Source organism: Engystomops pustulosus, chromosome 10 (genome assembly GCF_040894005.1).
Source record: "Engystomops pustulosus chromosome 10, aEngPut4.maternal, whole genome shotgun sequence".
Lineage (NCBI taxonomy): Eukaryota > Metazoa > Chordata > Amphibia > Anura > Leptodactylidae > Engystomops > Engystomops pustulosus.
The window spans coordinates 47,986,784-48,008,669 of record NC_092420.1 but is presented as its reverse complement, the minus strand read 5'-3'; the positions used below and the strand labels follow the sequence as shown (position 1 = coordinate 48,008,669).

Genomic DNA, 21,886 nt, shown 5'->3' with positions numbered 1-21,886 from the left:
ACGCCTTTTCTTCTCCAATCGATTTTTTGATCAGAACTATTTTTGGAACAGCCGATTTCCCAGTATTTCAGAAGGAAATGCTTTCAAGCAACATGTGCAAAATTTGCCACCCTACTACCTTAAATATGACACCTGTTACTCCACACAATCAGCGGCATGTTTTTCCTGATTGTTGCATCGGTTTGCATCCACTACTCTACAACCATTACAGGTAAATTATTATATTAATGTATCAGGTTATTAATGTTGGACTGATATTCTCTATCTTTTACTGTATTTTTCTTAAGTATCAAAGAGTGTGACCAGTGATGAACTGTTGATAGGACATATTTGTTACATGTTATCTTGGCACTTGAGTTATAATAGCACTAGTAACAGCTGCACATGTCTCATGTTCTAGCTTGCCTGGAATGTCAGTATTATCCCATTATTGTAGGATGGAACCATCTCCAGGTGCAGAGCATTTAGTGGCCATTAAAACAATAAAATAAAACATTTTGTTAAAGGACAGACTGACCATGGAAGAAACATTGCTTTGTAAATGCTTGAAAGTAGTAACAACACATATGAGGGGTTTGTGTAAAATACCTCTGTAGAGATGTTGTATTTTACCTATGTAGGTCTCAGATTTTATTTAGAGGTTTCCAAATGAAAAAATGATAGTATATTCCAGGAAATTCTGCATGTACAGAGTATTCTTATCTAGATGTATTTCTATAGAAGGAATAAACTGCAATAAAACAGAGGAATAATATTACAACATTAGAGATGGTTTCAAGCCACATCCTGTTCAAGAATAAATTTATAGAAGTCACACAATAGGACAAGTGTTAAAAAGTAACCAAACTTAAAGGAAAACAACAAAACAAACCAGAAATACTCACCTCCACTCCTCTTCATTCCAATCCCGGTGGTGTTCTTTAATGACATGGTGGGATCATGTAGAAAAAAAGAGAAAAAGAAAATTAGCAGCCAGGAGTGTAGGGACGAGATGTCCGGTGTTGTGGGCTGCTAATTATGCATTCCCTCGCTACCTACCCGTGAATTCAGGTGATGTCAGGTGCAGGATGCATAATTAGCCCAAAGAGCCTGACATCCGGTCCCTGCGCTCCTGGTTGCTAATTATATGTCTTAACATTTAAGAAGAACACCGCCGGGATAGGAATGAAGAGGTTATTTAAATGGTTTTCCTTTAATCAAAATAAATGCATCACATAAAATCTCAAATTCTGCATATAATCTACTTTTCCCTCCATATAAATATTCTATTAGTTAGAACCTGTAGGCTGGCTATCTCCCCCCCAAAAAGGGTCAGGATTTTGGCACAAATAACCAGATGCAAGACAATATATTGTTGTTACATTAAGAAATAAATTCTTGTTAATAAGAAGCAAGGAAAGTTTACTCAAATGACTGCACTTTATTCACAATATGGCATATATTTACAGGGGCCTTTTTCACACCTCCACCACCCAAAGTTTTTGCTTCCTTTAACAGGTACTGTGCCATGGATTCCAGCACAGTTTTTTTTTCCTTTAGTTCCCACTGCTCACACGCAATCATTATCCATATTTCCTTCTATCTGCCAGTTGGGCCGTGTCGTGTTGAAGGCTTCTGCCAAGGACTCCACCTGACAGTGGAGATCCCAATTACCATGGTTTAGGGTAGTTTCACTTTTTTAGGGTAGTTTCAGGGCCAAAGAAGTCAACCTGGCTCTGGCAGTAGAGTTCCAAAATAATGACACTGGTTGCTTAGGAACAGTGGTAGCTAAAGCCAAATTTCCACAATACCATAATCAGGGAGCAGCACATTTTAAAGGGTGCAAAGAGTTAATACAGTTAAGATATGACCTCTTTAGACAAAGGAAGGGAGGAAGCAGCAAACATACAAGTCACAATCTCCACAGCAGGCAATAAGGCAATATTTGGTTATAGAGGTTGAATAAATAAACATTTCCCATTCACGTGAACTACCTGTTATTGCTTGTGAAGTAAACCTTGTGTGTAACACATAAAGACAAAATGCACACAGTGCATTGAAGGCTTCCATACTAGGGAACTATTGGAATGTAACCCATTACAGCAATGCTTTAGGGCACAAAACAGTGAAAAACAGGAATACGCATTTGACCGCTTCTCATTTCTTGATGTTAGTACTGAATAACATCCCTAGGTGCTCTTGGTCTTAGACTTTATGGTAAGATTATCGTATGATGGCGGACACACCTCCCCTTGTATACATCAAAAGGCTTACTCCAGAAAACTGGCATAGAAGCAGTGAAACTTCCCCCAATGTGTTGGCAATACCTACATTATCTCAGGTACAATATAAAATATTAAATACTAGATAAAAAATTTGTAAACAGTGTCTGGATCACTCTATGTATGTAGGACTATGGTAAGCCATAATAGCCTGCATAGAATTAACATCCGGGTCACCGCAGAAACCTCATTTTCCTTTTTTTCCAACGTTTATTGTCCACATCTTCAGCAAAATCCGGGGGATCTGGTATCACAAATCCATCTGTCAGTTTGTAATAGACAATAGTTGAATCAGTTTCAACAACAGCTAAGAGAATAGAACAGGCAGAGTTTTGACCATTTTCTGATGTCTGGTTCAATTTCTGGAACTGTTGAATTCTAAATTGGAGAAAAAAAAAGATTTGACATACAGTATCATAGTAGCAGAGTAGAAAAGGTTGGAAAAAGACGGAGGGCTATCAAGTCCAACCTATAAAATTAAACTAATGTTTTCTTCCCATATGTAAAAAGTGATAATTAGCCCTTAAGCTCTGTCGACTTAAAATATGTCATTACACTAATTTCTACTCCCAAGCACTCAGCCCACTCAGTCACCCCAATACTTGTCAGGAAAACCAAACGCACCAAATGCACAGAGCCACTCTGCCCCCCGATACTTTCACACACCCACACTTTTCCCAGCTGCCACCACTGGCAATCAAGGCTTACAAGACGCCCCCGCCATACAGTCCACCTGGACCTACACCATCTATTGCTACTGCTAGCACACACTCACAAGTTAACACAGCTTAACGGTAGTGGCAGGGTTTCCCCTCAAACTGCAGTAATATTACGTCCTGCTTATGGCACCGGCTCACAAGTGGAGCTGGTTCTAGAAGCTGCGGGTGCCAGCCAGGACATTAATAACTACACAGCGTGTCATAACCTATTATACAATGTGTTCTATCAGGTCTCCCGCGTTTACAGTCCTACATTGTAGTAGTCCCCTAATTAGGTTCATTCTGCGTAATCAGAAAATAAATGCCTTTCCTACTGCTGGAATAAAATAAGAACATTACTATCCTTACTGGTAATACAACCTGACAATGTAGATGAATGAAAGACATTCATTGAAACAGTAAAGTCTCTGTGGCACAAGAGAACACCAGAGCCTCCACTTCAACCCTGTTCTTCCCAAACCCCTGAATATTCACAGGCAGACAACGGACACAGCAGCGTTCCACACCACAGAGCATTTCTCCAAGTGACTGTACGAAATGAAAGGAAGTCTTTCCCCCGGGAGGATCCTGAACAATCACGTACTTGTGCTGCTCGCGAGCGTAGATGTGGCTACAGAAATTCAGAGTATTCAAGGAGATTCTAGAGTCTATTGCATTCACAAGTTAAAATAACACCAAACCAAAAACTCGTGCCTACACAACTCTGTGTATTGTTCAGTCCCATTTCCGAATTTCATTCTGTCATACAGGACAGTTCATTCTACATCAGCTCTCACTACTTTATTTCTAAGCTTCATTCATTATTTACCTTCATAAAATTCAGTACACTTCACAATTTGCTGTAATTGTTATCAGTAGTTTAGACCACAGTAAATAGTGCATGTTGTAATGGTATACAGGCAGTCCCCGGGTTACATACAAGATGGTGTCTGTAGGTTTGTTCTTAAGTTGAGTTTGTATGTAAGTCGGAACTGTATACTTTATTAATGTAACCCCAGTCAATATTTTTTTGGTCTCTGTGTCAATTGGATTTTAAAAATGTTGGATTGTCATAAGAATCAGGATTAACAATAAAGCTTCATTACAGACACCTGTGATAACTGTTGTAGCTGTTTATTGTAGCCTAGGACTAAAGTGCAGCAAATTACTAAAATCCAGAGGTCCGTTTGTAACTAGGGGTCATATGTAAGTCAGGTGTTCTTAAGTAGGGGACCGCCTGTATACTAAAAATATTCCATTATCCCTAAACAGTGTGCCCCATCAGCTCCTCCAAAACCGCATCAAAATGCTGAAAAATTGCTTCAGAGAGCACAATACAACTTATGTATACAATCAGAGGTTGGAAATCTAAGTTATGCCTATTATTGACAATTGGGAAGCTCCTCTACAACCAATAAACCTGGGAGACCTCCTCTCAGCTGCCATGGTGACAGGAAATACTAGTATCCTCACTGGAATTCCTTACTGGAATGCTCCGACCCTAGTAAATCCAGGAATTTCCCTCATATAGTGGCTCTGTTGGGAAAGCTTAGTGTTAATGCGCCTGAAACAGTACGGAGACTTTATTGGGTACCGCATACAATTTATCTACAATAACATCATATAGAGAGATGCATTAGCGCCACCGAGGTTCAGAAACTCTCCTGCTCCTGGATAACTGCTGAATGTGTCACTAGGCCAAGCCTCATAATATCAGGGTCTTGGGAGACAGCATGAAACTTATTATTGGCTTCTTTTTTCTGTATATGGTGACCAGGTTCTTCTTGGAACTTTACAAGCTTCATAGAGGGGTATCGCCATCTTATAAAGCCATCCCATTAAGATATTCATTACTGTATTTCAGACCATTAAAATGGGATTGCCAGAATCTAGTATTGATGGTTTGTGGTCTGAATAGACTCTCCATGGAAAATCCTGGCCCAGCACTTTCTCTCATAATCAGTGGTGCTTAAAACTTTATTGCAGTTTAGTTCTTATTTAAATGATGATATCTTACAAACTGCTTTACATATCAAAATCATTTTTACTGATTTATAGAAGTATTTATAGAAGTACACAAATACATAAAAGCATATGTATCAAGGTATCATACTTGATTTTCATGGTAGATTTCTTTAATAATAATTTTGCAGGCAACCAGGAACTGAAACTTACAACAGTAGGAGGCAATGCAGGCAAACTTCACAATCAGTTTTTTTTTTTTCACTTTTAGGGTGCAGTGACATGTGGCCATTTAAGCAATGCAAGACACTAGGTGCTGATAACAGATTGCAAGCGTTTACATGGAAATGGGCTGAGGCCCGCCCCTGTGCGTTTGCCTTGGAAATCCCAGACCAGTCTAGTTCTCCCAATGTCATGAAGAAGTTGCAGATAACTAAATAAAAATCTATAACTGCAACTTGGAAACCATAGGCCTGAATTAATCATTGGCTTCACCAGTGTGAAAAAGTCAGATTGTGTGTGCAAAAATTGTGACTTTGCTATATCAGTTCTTACTTCTAACCCCATAATTACAAGTTCTTGCTGGAAATAGGCTTTACCTGTATAACCCTAATGGGTCTAATAGTGTGTTTCCAATTTTTTTACACCCACCTTCAAAACTTTTTAAAAATGTTTTCATGTAAACAGCTGTGTGATGGCTTGTTTTCTGCGTAACAAATTGCTCTTCATAGTGACGCTATTTAGTATTCCATGCCATGCACTGGGAAGCGGGGGAAAAAAATCCAAATGCAGGGAAAATGGTGAAAAAAGGTACTTCAGGTACTTCAACCCTAAGTTGTCTGGTCCTACTATTTATCGCCATACTACAGTATGGCAGTATATGGGAGATTTTCCTCATCATTCATTACAATTTGCAAATTACACATTGTAATGAAAAGGTTAAAACCAGACAGCCTCGGGTCTCCGTAAAAAGAAGCAAGATGGCAGCACCCATGTACCACCAGGAGTTAAATGCCAGATTAACAAGGTTGACACCCGCAATCCGTGCCAGAACCGACCAAGGGTGTTACCCGGTGGGTGTTTGCTGCAATATGCTCACCTTGTATGGAGAGGGCTCAGCCCGAGAGCCCTCTCCATACACCTGCACCCGGTAGGTAGGGGGTTGTCCACTTTCAGCAAATATTTACTGTGGTTTGGGTAAGGAAAAGGTATCCAATGTTCCAATATACTTTCTGTATCAATTCCTCACAGGTTTCTAGATCTCTGCTTGCTGTCCTGCTATAGGAAGCATCTATGTTTACTTCCAGTGGATAGAAATCTGTCCGTGTGATGTGATGGACATGCAGGTGCACAAGCCATTATTATCACAGAGAGTAATAGGAATTGTGTGATAATAATGACTCGTGCACCTGCATGTCTATCACATCACCATGTACATATTATATCCACTGGAAGTAAAAATAGAAGCTTTTATAGCAGGACAGCAAGCAGAGATCTAGAAAACTGTGAGGAATTAATGCAGAAAGTATATTGGAAAATTGTAGAACACACAAACCATATCAAATATTTGCCAAAAATGGACAACCCTTTTAACCCCTTACTGACGCGTGCCGTAGTAGTACAGCGCACGTCGGGTCCCGATGCATGGAGAGGGCTCACCAGCTGAGCCCTCTCCATAGCTGATAAGTCTTTGCTGCATATTGCAGCAAAGAATTACTGGTAACACCCACGATTGGTGGTAGTACCGATCGGGGGTGTTTTCCCGAGGATCACCACCGGCTTCAAATAGATGGCGGCGCTTGGGCGTCATTGGGGAGCGGCGATCCGTTGCCATCACAGCCTTGGGTCTTCCGAAGACCCGAGGCTGTCTCGTTTTAACCCTATCATTACAATGTGCTATCAGCACATTGTAATGAATGAGGAGGAAAATCCCCATACACTGCCATACAGTAGTATGGCAGCATATGATAGGATCGATCAGGCAAACTAGGGTTAAAGTACCCAAGGGAGTCTGAAAAAATAGTAAAAATTAAAAAAGTAAAAAAAAAAAAAAATTTAAATTTAAAATCACCCCCCTTTCCCTAGAACTGATATAAAAATTGATAAACAGTAAAAATCATAAACACATTAGATATCGCCGCGTCCGAAAATGCCCGATCAATCAAAATATAATAACGTTTTTCACCCGATCGCATTTAACTCCTGGCGACGTGTGGGCGCTGCAATCTTTGATTTGATTGCTGCCCCATGCTTCTTTTCACGAAGACCCGAGGCTGTCTGGTTTTAACCTATTCTTTAAAATGTGCAATTTGCAAATTGTAAAGAATGATGAAGTAGACATGTCATTTGGGGCGCTCAGTGAAAGCCGTAAAAAATCCAAGCCCACAAGAAAATGGTACAAATACCTTTTTTCACCATTTTCCCCTGCATTTGGAATTTTTTCCCTCTTCCCAGTACATGGCATGGAACATTCAATACCATCACTATGAAGTGCAATTTGTCACACAGAAAACAAGCCATAACAGAGCTCTTTACGTGTAAAAATAAAAAAAGTTATAGATTTTTGAAGGTGGGGAGTGAAAAATGGAAATGAAAAAACAAAAAAAGGTTATGTCGTTAAGGGGTTAAAGTACATTGTCACAACTCTGCCATCTTTGATACCATCACTGCCCTGGGTTGTTATTGGTGGGGAGCAATGGTCACAGAAACTCCAAGATCTAACCTTCTGCAAGCTCTATTACACAGTTGCATTGCAATATATGTACCAAAAAAAAAGCTTTTATCTGCACTGTTTCACCCTGTCCCTAGCCTTCTGTTACTCTGTAGATGAACCATTAGTTTTTAGAGAAGTCTTTAGACTACATACCTTTCAAGACTGCAAGACATGGAGACCGGTGTTGGCATAAGGATTTGAGGTGCGTCGTCATCTTTCTCTTTCCCCCACAGATAAATCATGTGAAGTTCAGAGGAGCTCAAAATCTGCACCTCCTTCCAATTCCTCACTAAAAAAAAAAAAAAAAATTACACAATTTCAGTTGCCCCTTGTTTCTGATCCTGTATCTTCCGTCTTTGGATCGGGGAAGCCATCTTGCTTTTCTGTCTGATGGGGCATTAGCTGAGATTTCTCTCTCTCTCTCCCTTTACCCCCTCCTCGCTGCATTCCAGGACAAGCTCACAGACACACATTTACATCCTACCGGCAAACCACTAACATCGTGAGAAAATGCAAGCTACAGGAAGAGAAGTTCTTTATCTGGGAAGGCACATCAGATCTCATAGTGTGAGAACAGATATGTAGCAGAGCTGACAGTGTGTAATGTGCATCTCATGAATCTCATCATCTCTGATCTGTCTCATCTCTCTAAGTGTCAGATACCAGTACAATGGTCAGAAGGTAAATGAAAGTGTATATAAACCTTGTACCCTGATAATCTAACCACATTGTCAGCTCACAGAATTACCGTATTTTCCGGACTATAAGGCGCACTTAAAAACCTTGGATTTCCTTGGAAATCCAAAGTGCGCCTTATAGTCCGGTGCGCCCTATGTATGGCACAGGGCAGCGGACCATACTTACATAGGTCCCCGCTACCGGAGACGGCAGATCTCCAGCGGGAACTGCAGACCACGCGACACGAACAACTTCTGCCGCGTGGTCTGCAGTTCCCGCTGGAGATCTGCTGTCTCCGGTAGCGGGGACCTATGTAAGTATGGTCCGCTGCCATCCTCCACCTCCCCCTCACCTTTCCCCGCGTTCCGCGTCGCGTCTCGTCCCGTCGGGTCTCCGCTCCGCCCCCGGACCCTGCGCCTTATAGTCCGATGCGCCTTATATATGGAATTATTACATATATAAGGCGCATCAGACTAATGCGCCTTATATTCCGGTGCGCCTAATGGCCCGGAAAATACGGTAGATGGATCATGAAGTGTCTGCTTAGAGAGTCCCCACAAACACTCTGGGATTTTACACTGACAATCATGAGACCTAAAACAGCATTAAAACTGAGTAAAATTGTAAAGCAAGGGGTTAAAAATGATCTTTATTGTGCGAACATCGCTAGGGGATTAAGATTTGAGAATTTTGATGAGGATCCTGAAGATAGGGCCTAACTTTTGTTTGTGGGAAAATCCCTTTAAAGGGGTTTTTCCACAAATAAAAGTTAGGCCCTATCTGCAGGATCAGCATCACTGAGACCCCCACAGATCACGAAAACGAGGCGTCCGGTGGGGTCCCACAGAACTCCTTCGGACCCCTCGTCGATCTGTCAGACTAATGGAGCAGACAGCTGCGCATGACCATTGTGCTCCATTAATCTCTATGGAGCTGACGGAAATTGCAGAGCGCTGCGCTCCAGTGGCGAGAGAAAGAGGTTGTTCACTAATGGTGCATGACCCTAGCTACTTACCAGCTCTCTTAGCCCTACTGGGTTGCCATCCCTGCGATGGTGGCCCCCTCCCTGTCATAATCAGTGGGAAAGGTCCGGGGACCACCGCACACCAAGAACACTACGTCCCATGCGGGACTGTCAAGTTGACTGGTGATCTCCTCCACTGGGTTGTGGCCTGTATTGTCATCTGCCTGTCTCTGACTAGTAGTAGTTTTGCTACCTACCATACTTAATGTGTTCTTTATTTGACCTACTTAGTAGGCTACATTGTGGGTCAGAGAGGGACCTTGAAGAAAGGTTAATCACCTCAAGTTGATTTTTAGATCTCTTCTCTGATTGATTATTCGCTGTCCACTTCCGTTTTGCTCCGAAATTCTGTGGTTCAGTCTGAGTATTATTTTGAGAGTTCTGAGTAGCTGTATCTCCTGTCTGTTTTTTTGTGTTACTCCTAGTTTTTGGTTTCTGATGTCCCCCACCAGAACCCTGTGATGAGACCGATATGGATCGGGATCGGGATCTATATCTGGTACGCCCCCTTCCATGTGTCCATCTATAGACTCGCCCTACTTGGTAGTCCGTCATATCTCTCTGCAATTTTTCGGATTTTGTATGGCAGACCCCTTTTTCCCATTTCCCAAAATCACTGTCTAGTTCTTGGTTCAGTTTCTCTAGGGCTTCTTTAGATAGTGTTTGTTTGATTTGTTCCTGAACAATATCTATTTCGGTCTCCATTTCTATCAATTGTAAGTTGTTCATTTCAATTAATAGTTCAATGTACCCAAATGAGCATTTTGAGGATAAGTTTTCCCATTTTTTTCTCATCATTTCATCCTCTACTTCAAATGAGGGGAATACCTGTATCCTAAGTCCCCTAGGTATCAGTTTTTTCTTTAAGTATTTCTCTAAGAATGCCCTATTCCACCATATTCTAGTTCTTTTTTCTAGGAGTCCCTTCAGCTTTGCTACAGAGTCTCTCATGTCTATACCATTCACATTAAAATCAATATTGGAATCTTCTTTAAACATTACATCCAATTGTTCCAACCAGGATTGGTCACGGACTCTAAAATCCATATTTAGCGTTGAAGAAGTTGCTGTGAAAAACACAGAAATCGTAATCAGAAACCACATCTTCATTTTGCTACATAATGGGACCGGGCATCCAGCCCTCTACCATAATGGCACAGGGCATCCAGCCCTCTACCCTTAAATTACGGAATTTACTCCCAAATACATTACATACCACAAGAAAAATAAGGAGTCAAACAATTCTCCAAGGAGTCAAACATTTAAATTCCGGCTCCCCAGCGTCTGTTTCGTACCCCCTGAGGAAGCGTGGGCGAAACGCGCGTTGGGGTGTCTGGGAGCTTTCTCTACCTACACTACATTATGGGTAAGACACTGGTCTTTTACTTAAATGCTTCACCAAAATGGAAATGTTATACCTAAGTAGATGCTGTTTAGGCACCTATGCACTTTACTCCTCTTTTTGGGGAAATAAGCAACAACTGTGATAGCCTTATGGTGAATATACCCTTTTGTTAGTGAGGTGGGTAGCACACCCAGACCAATTTTTTGGATATCCTCCATTTAACATCCATTGTAATTGTAATTTTAATATATCAATGAAATAAAAAACTATATGTAATTTTATTGGAGAATTGTTTGACTCCTTATTTTTCTTGTGGTATGTAATGTATTTGGGAGTAAATTCCGTAATTTAAGGGTAGAGGGCTGGATGCCCGGTCCCATTATGTAGCAAAATGAAGATGTGGTTTCTGTCTCTGTTCTATTAATGTAGAAATAAACTGGGGAAAATCTTAGCTTATGCCATATCTGACAGTTGCGGCAGGGTCTAAAATAAGATCTCCAACGGGGATAGCCAATTCTTTCAGGGATTATTACTCCTCCTTATATCATCTTTAGCCACCCAGACTCCAGACTGAGGGAAACATCCAGTCTTATCTATACTTGGTGGATGCCCCTTCCCTGTCTGCAGAGGAGAGGAAAGCTCTAGAGGCCCCGATCTTGATGGAAGAGCTTAAATTAGCTCTTGAATCTATGCAAGCAGGTAAATTCCCTGGCCCCGGTAGCTTCACGGTCTGTTACTACCTTTCTAGAATTTCCTCTTTCATGTGAAATCTCCTCCAAGTCACGTGAAAAGAAGCAGAAAAGAGTCACATTTGCCTGAGAGGAGTTAAGAGGATACAGTGTCACTTCAGACGTCTTTATCTTATAGCAGCTAGAAACCTGCTTTTGTGTCACTTAAAGATAAGAATCTTAGCTTTCAAATTAGGCTTGTGGTTCTGTGATCCATAAAACTGGAGATACAGACAATAAAGAAAGCCATGAAAATCTGTGGATGCCACAGTGAGATCATATGAGATATTAACATGAAATTCAGCCTCAATTTACTTCCCCCGATTCCCCACCACTCCAGCAGATTGGTTGGTTAAATGCAGCGTAGAGGATAGTTAGAATAATGGAGGTTACCTTCCAAGAGATCCATGTACACCAGGAATGCTGCATAAACTTGCGTACTATCTGCCACATCCAGCTTCATCATCTCCCTAAACTGCAAAAGGAATTCAATAAAATGCATTTTATTGTTTATCAAGAACAATCCAACATGGAGGAAAAAAGAAACACATAAAGTGCAAGTCCATTGATAGACTACAGGCTATTCTACATGGTTATAGAAATCCATGAACTCTATCTTCTATAGATGGATTATAACATTTTGTTGATGGTTCACTTAGTGGTGTTTAGTAGTTTTCTAGTTCCTGGACAAAATTTATAGTTAATTGAATTGTATCAGGACAACTGTGGCTCATCTGTCCAAAACCCATAACATCCCAAATCAATAAAGTTCACGTCTAATAAACCGGCAAAGACAATTTATCCAAGCACAGGTCTAGCTGACTGGGCCCTAAGGGTCAATTTAATCGTCTGGTTTTGATCAGCAAATGTGGTCTGTGGGTTGGCCAGATTTCGACCCTTGAGGATGTAGCCAGTTTGTACGCTAAGGCTCAGCCTGGTCTGGTCGCTTTATATGGTTGTAACTTTTGAACATGTTAACTTACCAAAATGATTTAGAATCCCCCTATGATTCACCCCCCCCCCCCCCCAAGTACACCCTCAAACTACTAGAAACTACTTTTAGGAAGATTTTTAACCCTTTGAGTGCTGCATAGTAATTAAAACAAAGTGGAAATGTGTAAATTCTAAATTTCACCTCCAGAGGATAAAAAAAAAAAAAAAAAAAATCTTAAAATTTGGCATGCAATTCTCATGAGTAGTATTAAACAAAACAAAAAACCTCAGTAGCACTGAATAAGTAAAGTAACCAATACTTCATATGGTACACATAATTAATCTTTATTAATCACATCAGTCATACAAAATGACCAGAAAAAAACACCCCATTAAAAGAGATACACATAAAAAAAGTGTGATAATATCACGACTGGGAGTTATCATATACCAAATCTATAACAAAATTCTGGTAAAACATAACTCACAGCAGCAATTACACATTTTAGAGGAACACAGAAGGTTAAATACACAAAGGGGCAGATTTATCAAGCAGTCTGAAAGTCAGAATATTTCCAGTTGCCCATGGCAACCAATCACAGCTCCGCTTTCATTTCACCAGTGCTCATGAATATTTTAAAGGGGAGCTGTGATTGGTTGCCATGGGCAATTGGAAAAATTCTGACTTTCAGACTGCTTGATAAATCTGCCCCAAAGTCTAGTCTAATACTCTAATTCACCCCAAATTATTCTGAGCCAGCCATGACACAGCCATAATACCAACCAGAGTCCATACTCCACAAGTCCAGTACCACAATGTCCGAATACCACAATTCTCCCGAGTTGGGAGGCACCCCGCATGTGGACATAACTTTTTTTGTGTGGGAGCACAGCGAGGAGCTCTGTGTAGCTGACAGTTCTGTTCTGTGGATTTTAGTTCTCATTGCCACCCTTTTGTAGTCTCTAAAATTTTTATTTTTCAATTAGTGGGGCCACGTGACAGCATTTTTTTTGCACGATACCATTTTTGGGTTGCTCTGCCCTATTGTTGAGGGGCTGAATAGAAAAGCATCAATTCTGTAATGGATTTTTTCTTTTTCAGAAGCTTTAATGGATAGTACTAGCAGCCCGGTGTCTCTGCAGCAGTGGGCACTTCCCACATTCCCATATCGTCTAGCTTGTTATATGCAGAACACATTGGGGCAGATTTATCAAGTGTCTGAAAGTCAGAATATTTCTAGTTGCCCATGGCAACCAATCACAGCTCAGCTTTCATTTTACCAGTGCTCATGAATATTTTAAAGGGGAGCTGTTATTGGTTGCCATGGGCAACTAGAAATATTCTGACTTGCAGACAGCTTGATAAATCTGCCCCATTGACTTCCTAATGGCACCATATTATATTCTGTGCAATGCTAGAAAAATATGGAATTAGACTTACCGGTAATTCGGTTTCCACTAGTGACCATGACGGCCCCCACCTGGAGGATGCTCCTATATCCTGTAGGGACAGGAAGTGCAAGAGATTAAAAGCTCCTCCCTAGCACCCAACACCAGTGTCTACCAAAGTACCACCCGGAAGGATGCAAGTACAAAAAATTTATATAGAACCATCTCCAAGAAGGAAGACAGGGAGGGAAATAATGGGGGGCCGTCATGGTCACTAGTGGAAACCGAATTACCGGTAAGTCTAATTCCATATTTCCACCACGTTCCATGACGGCCCCCACCTGGAGACTTACCAGATTACCCCATTATTTGGGAGGGACCACCGCCTGCAGGATTTTCCTGCCGAATGCCAGGTCCTCCTGGGAGGCAATATCCAAGCGATAGTGCTTTGCAAAGGTCGAGGAACTTGACCACGTTGCTGCTCGGCATATCTGGTCCAGAGATGCACCCCTTTTTTCGGCCCATGATGTTGCCATGGCCCTAGTGGAATGGGCTTTAATATCCATCGGAAGGGAAGTGTTTGCGGTCTTGTAGCAGAGAGATATGGTGGATTTTATCCATCTGGCTAAGGTCGCTTTTGAGGCTTTCAACCCCCTATTCTTTCCCCCAAAGTTGACTAACAAACTAGAGTCTTTACACCACCCTTTTGTTGCTTCTAAGTAAAAGAGAACACATCTCCTAACATCTAAAGTCTGCCACTTCTTTTCCCGTTCAGATTTAGGATTAGCACAAAAGGAGGGAAGAATAATTTCCTGTTTACGGTGGAAATCAGACACAACTTTAGGGAGGAAGAGGGGATCTAGTTTGAGAATTATTTTGTCATCTAGGATTCTTAAAAAAGGTTCTCTGCGCGAGAGGGCCTGGATTTCGCCCAGTCTGCGTGCTGTGGTAATTGATATCAGGAAGATCGTTTTAAATGTGAGGATTTTTATGTTTACAGGATCCAGAGGCTCAAAGGGGGGTTCTGTGAGAATATTTAGGACCAGCGAGAGATCCCAAGAAGGGACTGGGTTGTGTATATGCGGTTTAATACGAGAACAGCCCTTAATGAATTTTTTATCCATCTGTGATCTGCTAAGGGGAAGTCAAAATATATACTTAAGGCCGAAATTTGGACTTTAAGGGTGCTTGGTTTAAGACCTAGAGAAAACTCTGCCTGTAAGAAATCTAAAATTTGACTTAAGTTTGGATTTTCCGGAGAGGGAGGATAATCCCCGCACCATGTACAGAATTTTTTCCAGATCTTGGCATAAATTGCGTTAGTCACTGGTTTCCTGCTTGCTTGAATAGTGTCGATCACTTCGGTAGAAAGGCCTTTGGTCATTAGGTATGCCCTCTCAGGATCCAGGCCGTAAGCTTTAGATGTCGCACGTCTTGATGATACAGTGGACCCTGTAGAAGAAGATCCTGACGATAAGGTAGATGAACAGGATTATCTATAGCTAGTTCCTGAATAACCGGGAACCAACTTCTTTTGGGCCAGTATGGAGCAATAAGAATCAATAATGCCCGTTCAGTTCTTAATTTCTGTAAGATTTTGGGAATTAGGGGTATGGGAGGGAAGGCATAGACTAACCCCGACCCCCATGTATGACTGAAAGCATCTAACCCCGTAGGAGAGCCCCTATGGTCTAGAGAAAAGTATATAGGGGATTTATTATTTAGATGGGTTGCAAAAAGATCTAAGGTTGGAGTCCCCCAAATATGACAGATTTCCCTGAAAGTTTGCGGGTTTAGCGACCATTCATGTGGATCTAATATAACCCGGCTTAAGAAGTCTGCTTCTATATTTTCTGTACCTTTGAGATGGACAGCTGAGAGGGATAGAAAATGTGTTTCCGCCCACCTAAAAATTTGATGTGATAACTCTGACAAAGATTTAGACTTTGTGCCCCCTTGCCTGCGCAGATAAGCTACTGTAGTAGTGTTATCAGAAAGGATTCTTATGTGTTGATTTTTTATGTACAAGTGGCTCTTTTTGAATGTTTCTAGGACTGCCTTTAACTCCCGGAAGTTTGAGGACCTAGAACAAGTCTGGCTGTCCCACTGACCTTGAAAATAGTGGCCTGCCAATGCAGCCCCCCAACCTGACAGGCTTGCGTCTGTTCGTATTGTTAAGATTGGGTTTGGATTCCACCAAACTCCTTTCTTTAAGTTTATGGGATTCTTCCACCAGGATAGAGAATGTTTAACTAAAAGGGGAATTTTTACCTTGTGGTCTAGATGTAGAGGGTTTTTGTCCCACACCCGGATTTTCCAAGCCTGAATAGTCCTTGTGTGATTTTGAGCCCAAGACACGCACTGGATGCAGGACGTCAGAAGATCCAGAAGACTCAGAGCTGCTCGAATGCTGCACGACTCTTTTCTCTGGAAGAGACTTATATTTTCCTTTATTTTTTGGATCTTTTCTAACGGTAGGAAAGAACTCTGTTTCACAGAATCTAGTTTTACCCCTAGAAACTTTTTTACCCTCTCTGGTTTTAAGTCTGATTTTTCCTTGTTTATGACCCAACCTAAGTCCTGGAGGAGATCTATGACTATCTGAAGGTGAGTCTTTAGTTCCAATTTGGTCTTGGCAACTAGAAGTAGGTCGTCTAGGTAAGGAACTATAATTATGCCCCTCAACCTTAGGTGGGCCACTACCTCTGCCATAATTTTTGTAAAAATACGGGGTGCTGAAGAGATCCCAAATGGTAGGGCTTTGAACTGATAATGAAGTATTTTTCCCCCCGGGGAACGAACTGTGAATCTTAGATATTTCTGGTGATCCTGGCAAATAGGGACGTGATAGTACGCGTCTTTTAGATCGACCGTACATAAAAAATAATTTTTCCCTATCAGGGGGGTTGCTGACTTCAACGATTCCATCTTGAAGTGTTTGTACTTTATAAATTGGTTTAATCTTTTCAGATTTATAATTAGACGGTAAGACCCATTGGTTTTTTTTATCATAACTAGAGGGGAATAAAATCCTTCCCCTTTTTCTATCTCCTGGACTGGAACAATCACATCCATCTGAAGTAACTGTTGGATGTTGGTCCAGAGATGGAGAGTTTGATTTTCTGGCAGATTTGGATTCTGAAAATGTTGTGGGGGAATATGGAGAAACTCTACCCTGTAACCTGTCTGGATGGTCTGGAGTATCCAAGGGTTCTGGCAGATTTTTTCCCATTCGGGTCTGAAATGGGAAAGTCTCCCCCCCACCTGAAGGTCATTGTTTCCTCTGCTTGTGGTCGGGGTTAGAGAAAAACCCTCGACCTGCGCCTCCTTTTGCGTAACTCCATCTACCTGTCTTTCCTTTGCCCCTAAAGGGAGGTTTCTCTTCCCTGGAAGTACGAAAGGGAAAGGGAAAGGAAGGTTTTTTAGGGGGGATTCTATTAACCGGAAACCCCTTTTTTCTGTCTGCAGCATTCTCTAGTATAGAGTCTAATTCGCTGCCAAACAAAAATTCACCCTGGAATGGGATACCGCAAAGCATAGATTTAGATTTTGTATCCCCCCCCCACTGTTTTAACCAGAGAGATCTCCGGACAGAATTGGTCAAGGCCGCCTCTTTGGCCGAAAACCTTAAAGCTTCAGCAGAAGCATCCGCTAGAAATGCTGTAGCGGATTTGAGGAGGGGTAAAGACTCTATAATGGAATCTCTAGAGGTTTTATTTACCAGGTGTGATTCCAATTCTGACAACCAAAAATATAGAGTCCTGGCGACAGAGGTGGAGGCAATGTTGGTCTTAATATTTAAAGAAGACGTCTCCCAAGCCCTCTTAAGTAAGGCATCAGATTTACGGTCAAGGGGGTCTTTTAATTGGGCACTATCCTCAAATGGGAGATCCGTCTTTTTTACTACCTTAGCAACTTGGATGTCGACCTTAGGTATTTCATCCCAGAATGTATTATCCTCAAATTGCAACATATTCCGGAATTCTTTGGGGATAGAAATTCTTTTTTCTGGCTCCTTCCACTCCGATAATACTAAATCTTTTAATGTGTCAATTACAGGAAAGAAACTTTTCTTCCTGTATTTAAGTCCCCCAAAGAGGTCACTCTGTACTGAGGTTGGTTCTGACACATCTTCTATTTCTAATGTGTTTCTCAGGGCTTTTAATAAGTTGTCTAGATCTTCGGACGCAAACAAATACTTTGTGTGCCCCTGATCTTTGGAATATCCCCCCTCTAAGTTTCCGGTCTATCATCTATAGAACAGGAAGGGAAATCTGAATCTTGATCAGAAGAGGATGACTGAACGTATCTAGGTTTTTTCCTAGGTGGTTCGGGTAAATGAGCAGCAATAGAGGAGGAAACTTCTTCCTTTATTGCGGATCTTATTTCGTCCATTAATGACGATCTTTCCTCTTTCAAAATTTTGGTCAGACAGTCTGAACACAGGCTTTTCCTATAATCCTCGGGTAATTTAGAATTACATAAGCCACATCTTTTAGAGGGTTTTTTAAGGGGTTTATCTCTCTCTCTCTCTCTGTTCTTTCTCTTTAGGTTCTTTCTGCTCTTTCCCCTAAGAGAAGCATACATGATAACAGTTAATAGACAGGTATGAAATGTATGGTGAGAGAGAAGAGGTCAGCCCAGGGCTTGTACTTACGGGTACCAGGACCTGGAACAGGTTGGATGCGTCATCAGCCATATTTGCTGGAAGCACCAGAGCCACCGACTAGGTTTCTCCAGGGACGCTTAAATCTGTTTCCTGCCGCGTCTGGAGAGGCTCGTCCCTCCTCCCCCTTCCGGTGAAACCGGAAGCGATCGGGCTCCTGGACCTGCGCATGCGTCCACGGAGCCGGCTTTCGGGTCCGCCCCCAATGACGCGCTCACCGGAAGCCGCGTCATTTTGATGACGTGACGCGGCCCGACTTCCGGTACGCGGCCACTCCGGACCTGCGCACCTAAGAAGCGCGCGCACGCCATCACTCCTGCCCGTGCTGAGGATCGATGCCCCTCAACGCCGGATCTCCGGCAGAAAAAAGGGGGCTCAGCCACAGGTATTGTGCTTGTCCCCCCGCCACCACCCAGCATTGGTCTCCCGGGACCGTTGGTTGGGCTGGAAGAACGGGGGGTGGGGAGGAGGTATGTTTTGGTGTTCCCCCCACTCTGTTGTGAGGCGGAACCCAGAAAAAAAGTAAAAGTAAAAGTAAAAAATAAAAAGTAAAAAGAGAAAATGAATCTCGTGTCTCCCTAGGGAGACCCTCTTGCATCCTATATCCCGTAGGGACAGGAAGACACTGGTGTTGGGTGCTAGGGAGGAGCTTTTAATCTCTTGCACTTCCTGTCCCTACAGGATATAGGAGCATCCTCCAGGTGGGGGCCGTCATGGAACGTGGTGGAAAATACAAATTCGGGGAAACTGACTTTAGGTTGATGGCTTGTGTCCCCACAGACGGGGCTCCGAATGCCACCTCTGGCACCAGTGCAATAGGTCCAACACCACTGATATAGTGTACCAGGTCACAGTGTGTACTGATGATACAGTGTATGAGGTCACAGTGTGTACTGATGATACAGTGTAGGAGGTCACAGTGGGTACTCATGATACAGTGTATGAGGTCACAGTGTGTGGTGATGATACAGTGTATGAGGTCACAGTGTGTGGTGATGATACAGTGTATGAGGTCACAGTGTGTACTGATGATACAGTGTATGAGGTCACAGTGTGTACTGATGATACAGTGTATGAGGTCACAGTGGGTACTCATGATACAGTGTATGAGGTCACAGTGGGTACTCATGATACAGTGTATGAGGTCACAGTGGGTACTCATGATACAGTGTATGAGGTCACAGTGGGTACTCATGATAGTGTATGAGGTCAGTGTGTGGTGATGATACAGTGTAGGAGGTCACAGTGTGTGGTGATGATACAGTGTAGGAGGTCACAGTGTGTGGTGATGATACAGTGTAGGAGGTCACAGTGTGTGGTGATGATACAGTGCATCAGGTCACAGTGTGTACTGATGATACAGTGTATGAGGTCACAGTGTGTACTGATGATATAGTGTATGAGGTCACAGTGTGTACTGATGATATAGTGTATGAGGTCACAGTGTGTACTGATGATATAGTGTATGAGGTCACAGTGTGTACTGATGATATAGTGTATGAGGTCACAGTGCGTACTGATGATATAGTGTATGAGGTCACAGTGTGTGGTGATGATACAGTATGAGGTCACAGTGTGTGGTGATGATATAGTGTAGGAGGTCACAGTGTGTACTGATGATATAGTGTAGGAGGTCACAGTGTGTACTGATGATATAGTGTAGGAGGTCACAGTGTGTACTGATGATATAGTGTATGAGGTCACAGTGTGTACTGATGATATAGTGTATGAGGTCACAGTGTGTGGTGATGATATAGTGTATGAGGTCACAGTGTGTGGTGATGATACAGTATGAGGTCACAGTGTGTACTGATGATATAGTGTATGAGGTCACAGTGTGTACTGATGATATAGTGTATGAGGTCACAGTGTGTACTGATGATATAGTGTATGAGGTCACAGTGTGTACTGATGATATAGTGTAGGAGGTCACAGTGTGTACTGATGATACAGTGTAGGAGGTCACAGTGTGTACTGAGGATATAGTGTATGAGGTCACAGTGTGTACTGATGATATAGTGTAGGAGGTCACAGTGTGTACTGATGATACAGTGTAGGAGGTCACAGTGTGTACTGAGGATATAGTGTATGAGGTCACAGTGTGTACTGATGATATAGTGTATGAGGTCACAGTGTGTACTGATGATACAGTGTATGAGGTCACAGTGTGTACTGATGATATAGTGTAGGAGGTCACAGTGTGTACTGATGATACAGTGTAGGAGGTCACAGTGTGTACTGAGGATATAGTGTATGAGGTCACAGTGTGTACTGATGATATAGTGTAGGAGGTCACAGTGTGTACTGATGATACAGTGTAGGAGGTCACAGTGTGTACTGAGGATATAGTGTATGAGGTCACAGTGTGTACTGATGATATAGTGTAGGAGGTCACAGTGTGTACTGATGATACAGTGTAGGAGGTCACAGTGTGTACTGAGGATATAGTGTATGAGGTCACAGTGTGTACTGATGATATAGTGTATGAGGTCACATTGTGTACTGATGATACAGTGTATGAGGTCACAGTGTGTACTGATGATACAGTGTATGAGGTCACAGTGTGTACTGATGATACAGTGTATGAGGTCACAGTGTGTACTGATGATACAGTGTAGGAGGTCACAGTGTGTACTGATGATATCGGGTCACTATAATACTGTGTGATGACGCTGCCTAATAGAGCACTGGAAGTGGCCGTGGTTTCTGGCAGATGACACCCGCAGGAGCGCTGTACAGGTGTATCCCTGAGCACGAGACGAGGCTGCAGCGCCGCTCTGTACTATCTGTCGGGCTGAGCTCTAAGGTCCTGTAGCCGCTGTGGCACTACCTCCGGCCTCTCACCTTCGGGTGTTCTTCTATCCAGGGCTCCTCCCCTTCCCGGGCACTAGCACTTAATTCAGCAGCACCATCCATAACCAGCAGAGTGTAGACACCAGAACTGAGACAGCTGAAGGACCTTTCATGATGTCACGATCACGTGATCTGTGCCATATATGGGCGGGTTTAACGGAGTGCAAATGGGGACTGTACTGTACCTAGATGATGAGAAATGTGTGTACAGCAGAGCAGTGTGTAGCACATAGATGAAGTGTACAGCAGAGCTGTGTATGTTGTTAGTACCTAGATGATGAGTAATGTGTGTGCAGCAGAGCAGTGTGTAGCACATAGATGAAGTGTACAGCAGAGCTGTGTATGTTGTTAGTATCTAGATGATGAGTAATGTGTGTGCAGCAGAGCAGTGTGTAGCACATAGATGAAGTGTACAGCAGAGCTGTGTATGTTGTTAGTACCTAGATGATGAGTAATGTGTGTGCAGCAGAGCAGTGTGTAGCACATAGATGAAGTGTACAGCAGAGCTGTGTATGTTGTTAGTACCTAGATGATGAGTAATGTGTGTACAGCAGAGCAGTGTGTAGCACATAGATGAAGTGTACAGCAGAGCTGTGTATGTTGTTAGTATCTAGATGATGAGTAATGTGTGTGCAG

At 42.4% G+C, this 21,886-nt stretch overlaps 1 protein-coding gene across 2 annotated transcripts; it reads right to left on the bottom strand.

The window, feature by feature from the left end:
- Positions 1-1,400: 1,400 nt before the first annotated feature.
- TSEN15 (tRNA splicing endonuclease subunit 15) lies at positions 1,401-21,396 on the bottom strand. 2 transcript variants are annotated; one of them, XM_072127058.1, is made up of 4 exons: positions 21,242-21,396; positions 11,803-11,884; positions 7,788-7,923; positions 1,401-2,639 (listed from the first exon to the last, which is right to left on the bottom strand). In XM_072127058.1, exons 1-4 carry the CDS (start codon positions 21,311-21,313, stop codon positions 2,435-2,437), a joined length of 495 nt encoding a protein of 164 aa, XP_071983159.1. In that variant the 5' UTR covers positions 21,314-21,396; the 3' UTR covers positions 1,401-2,434. The 2 variants fall into 2 exon arrangements, with proteins under 2 accessions (XP_071983159.1, XP_071983160.1); XM_072127059.1 differs by lacking the exon at positions 21,242-21,396 and adding an exon at positions 21,074-21,212.
- Positions 21,397-21,886: the final 490 nt, after the last annotated feature.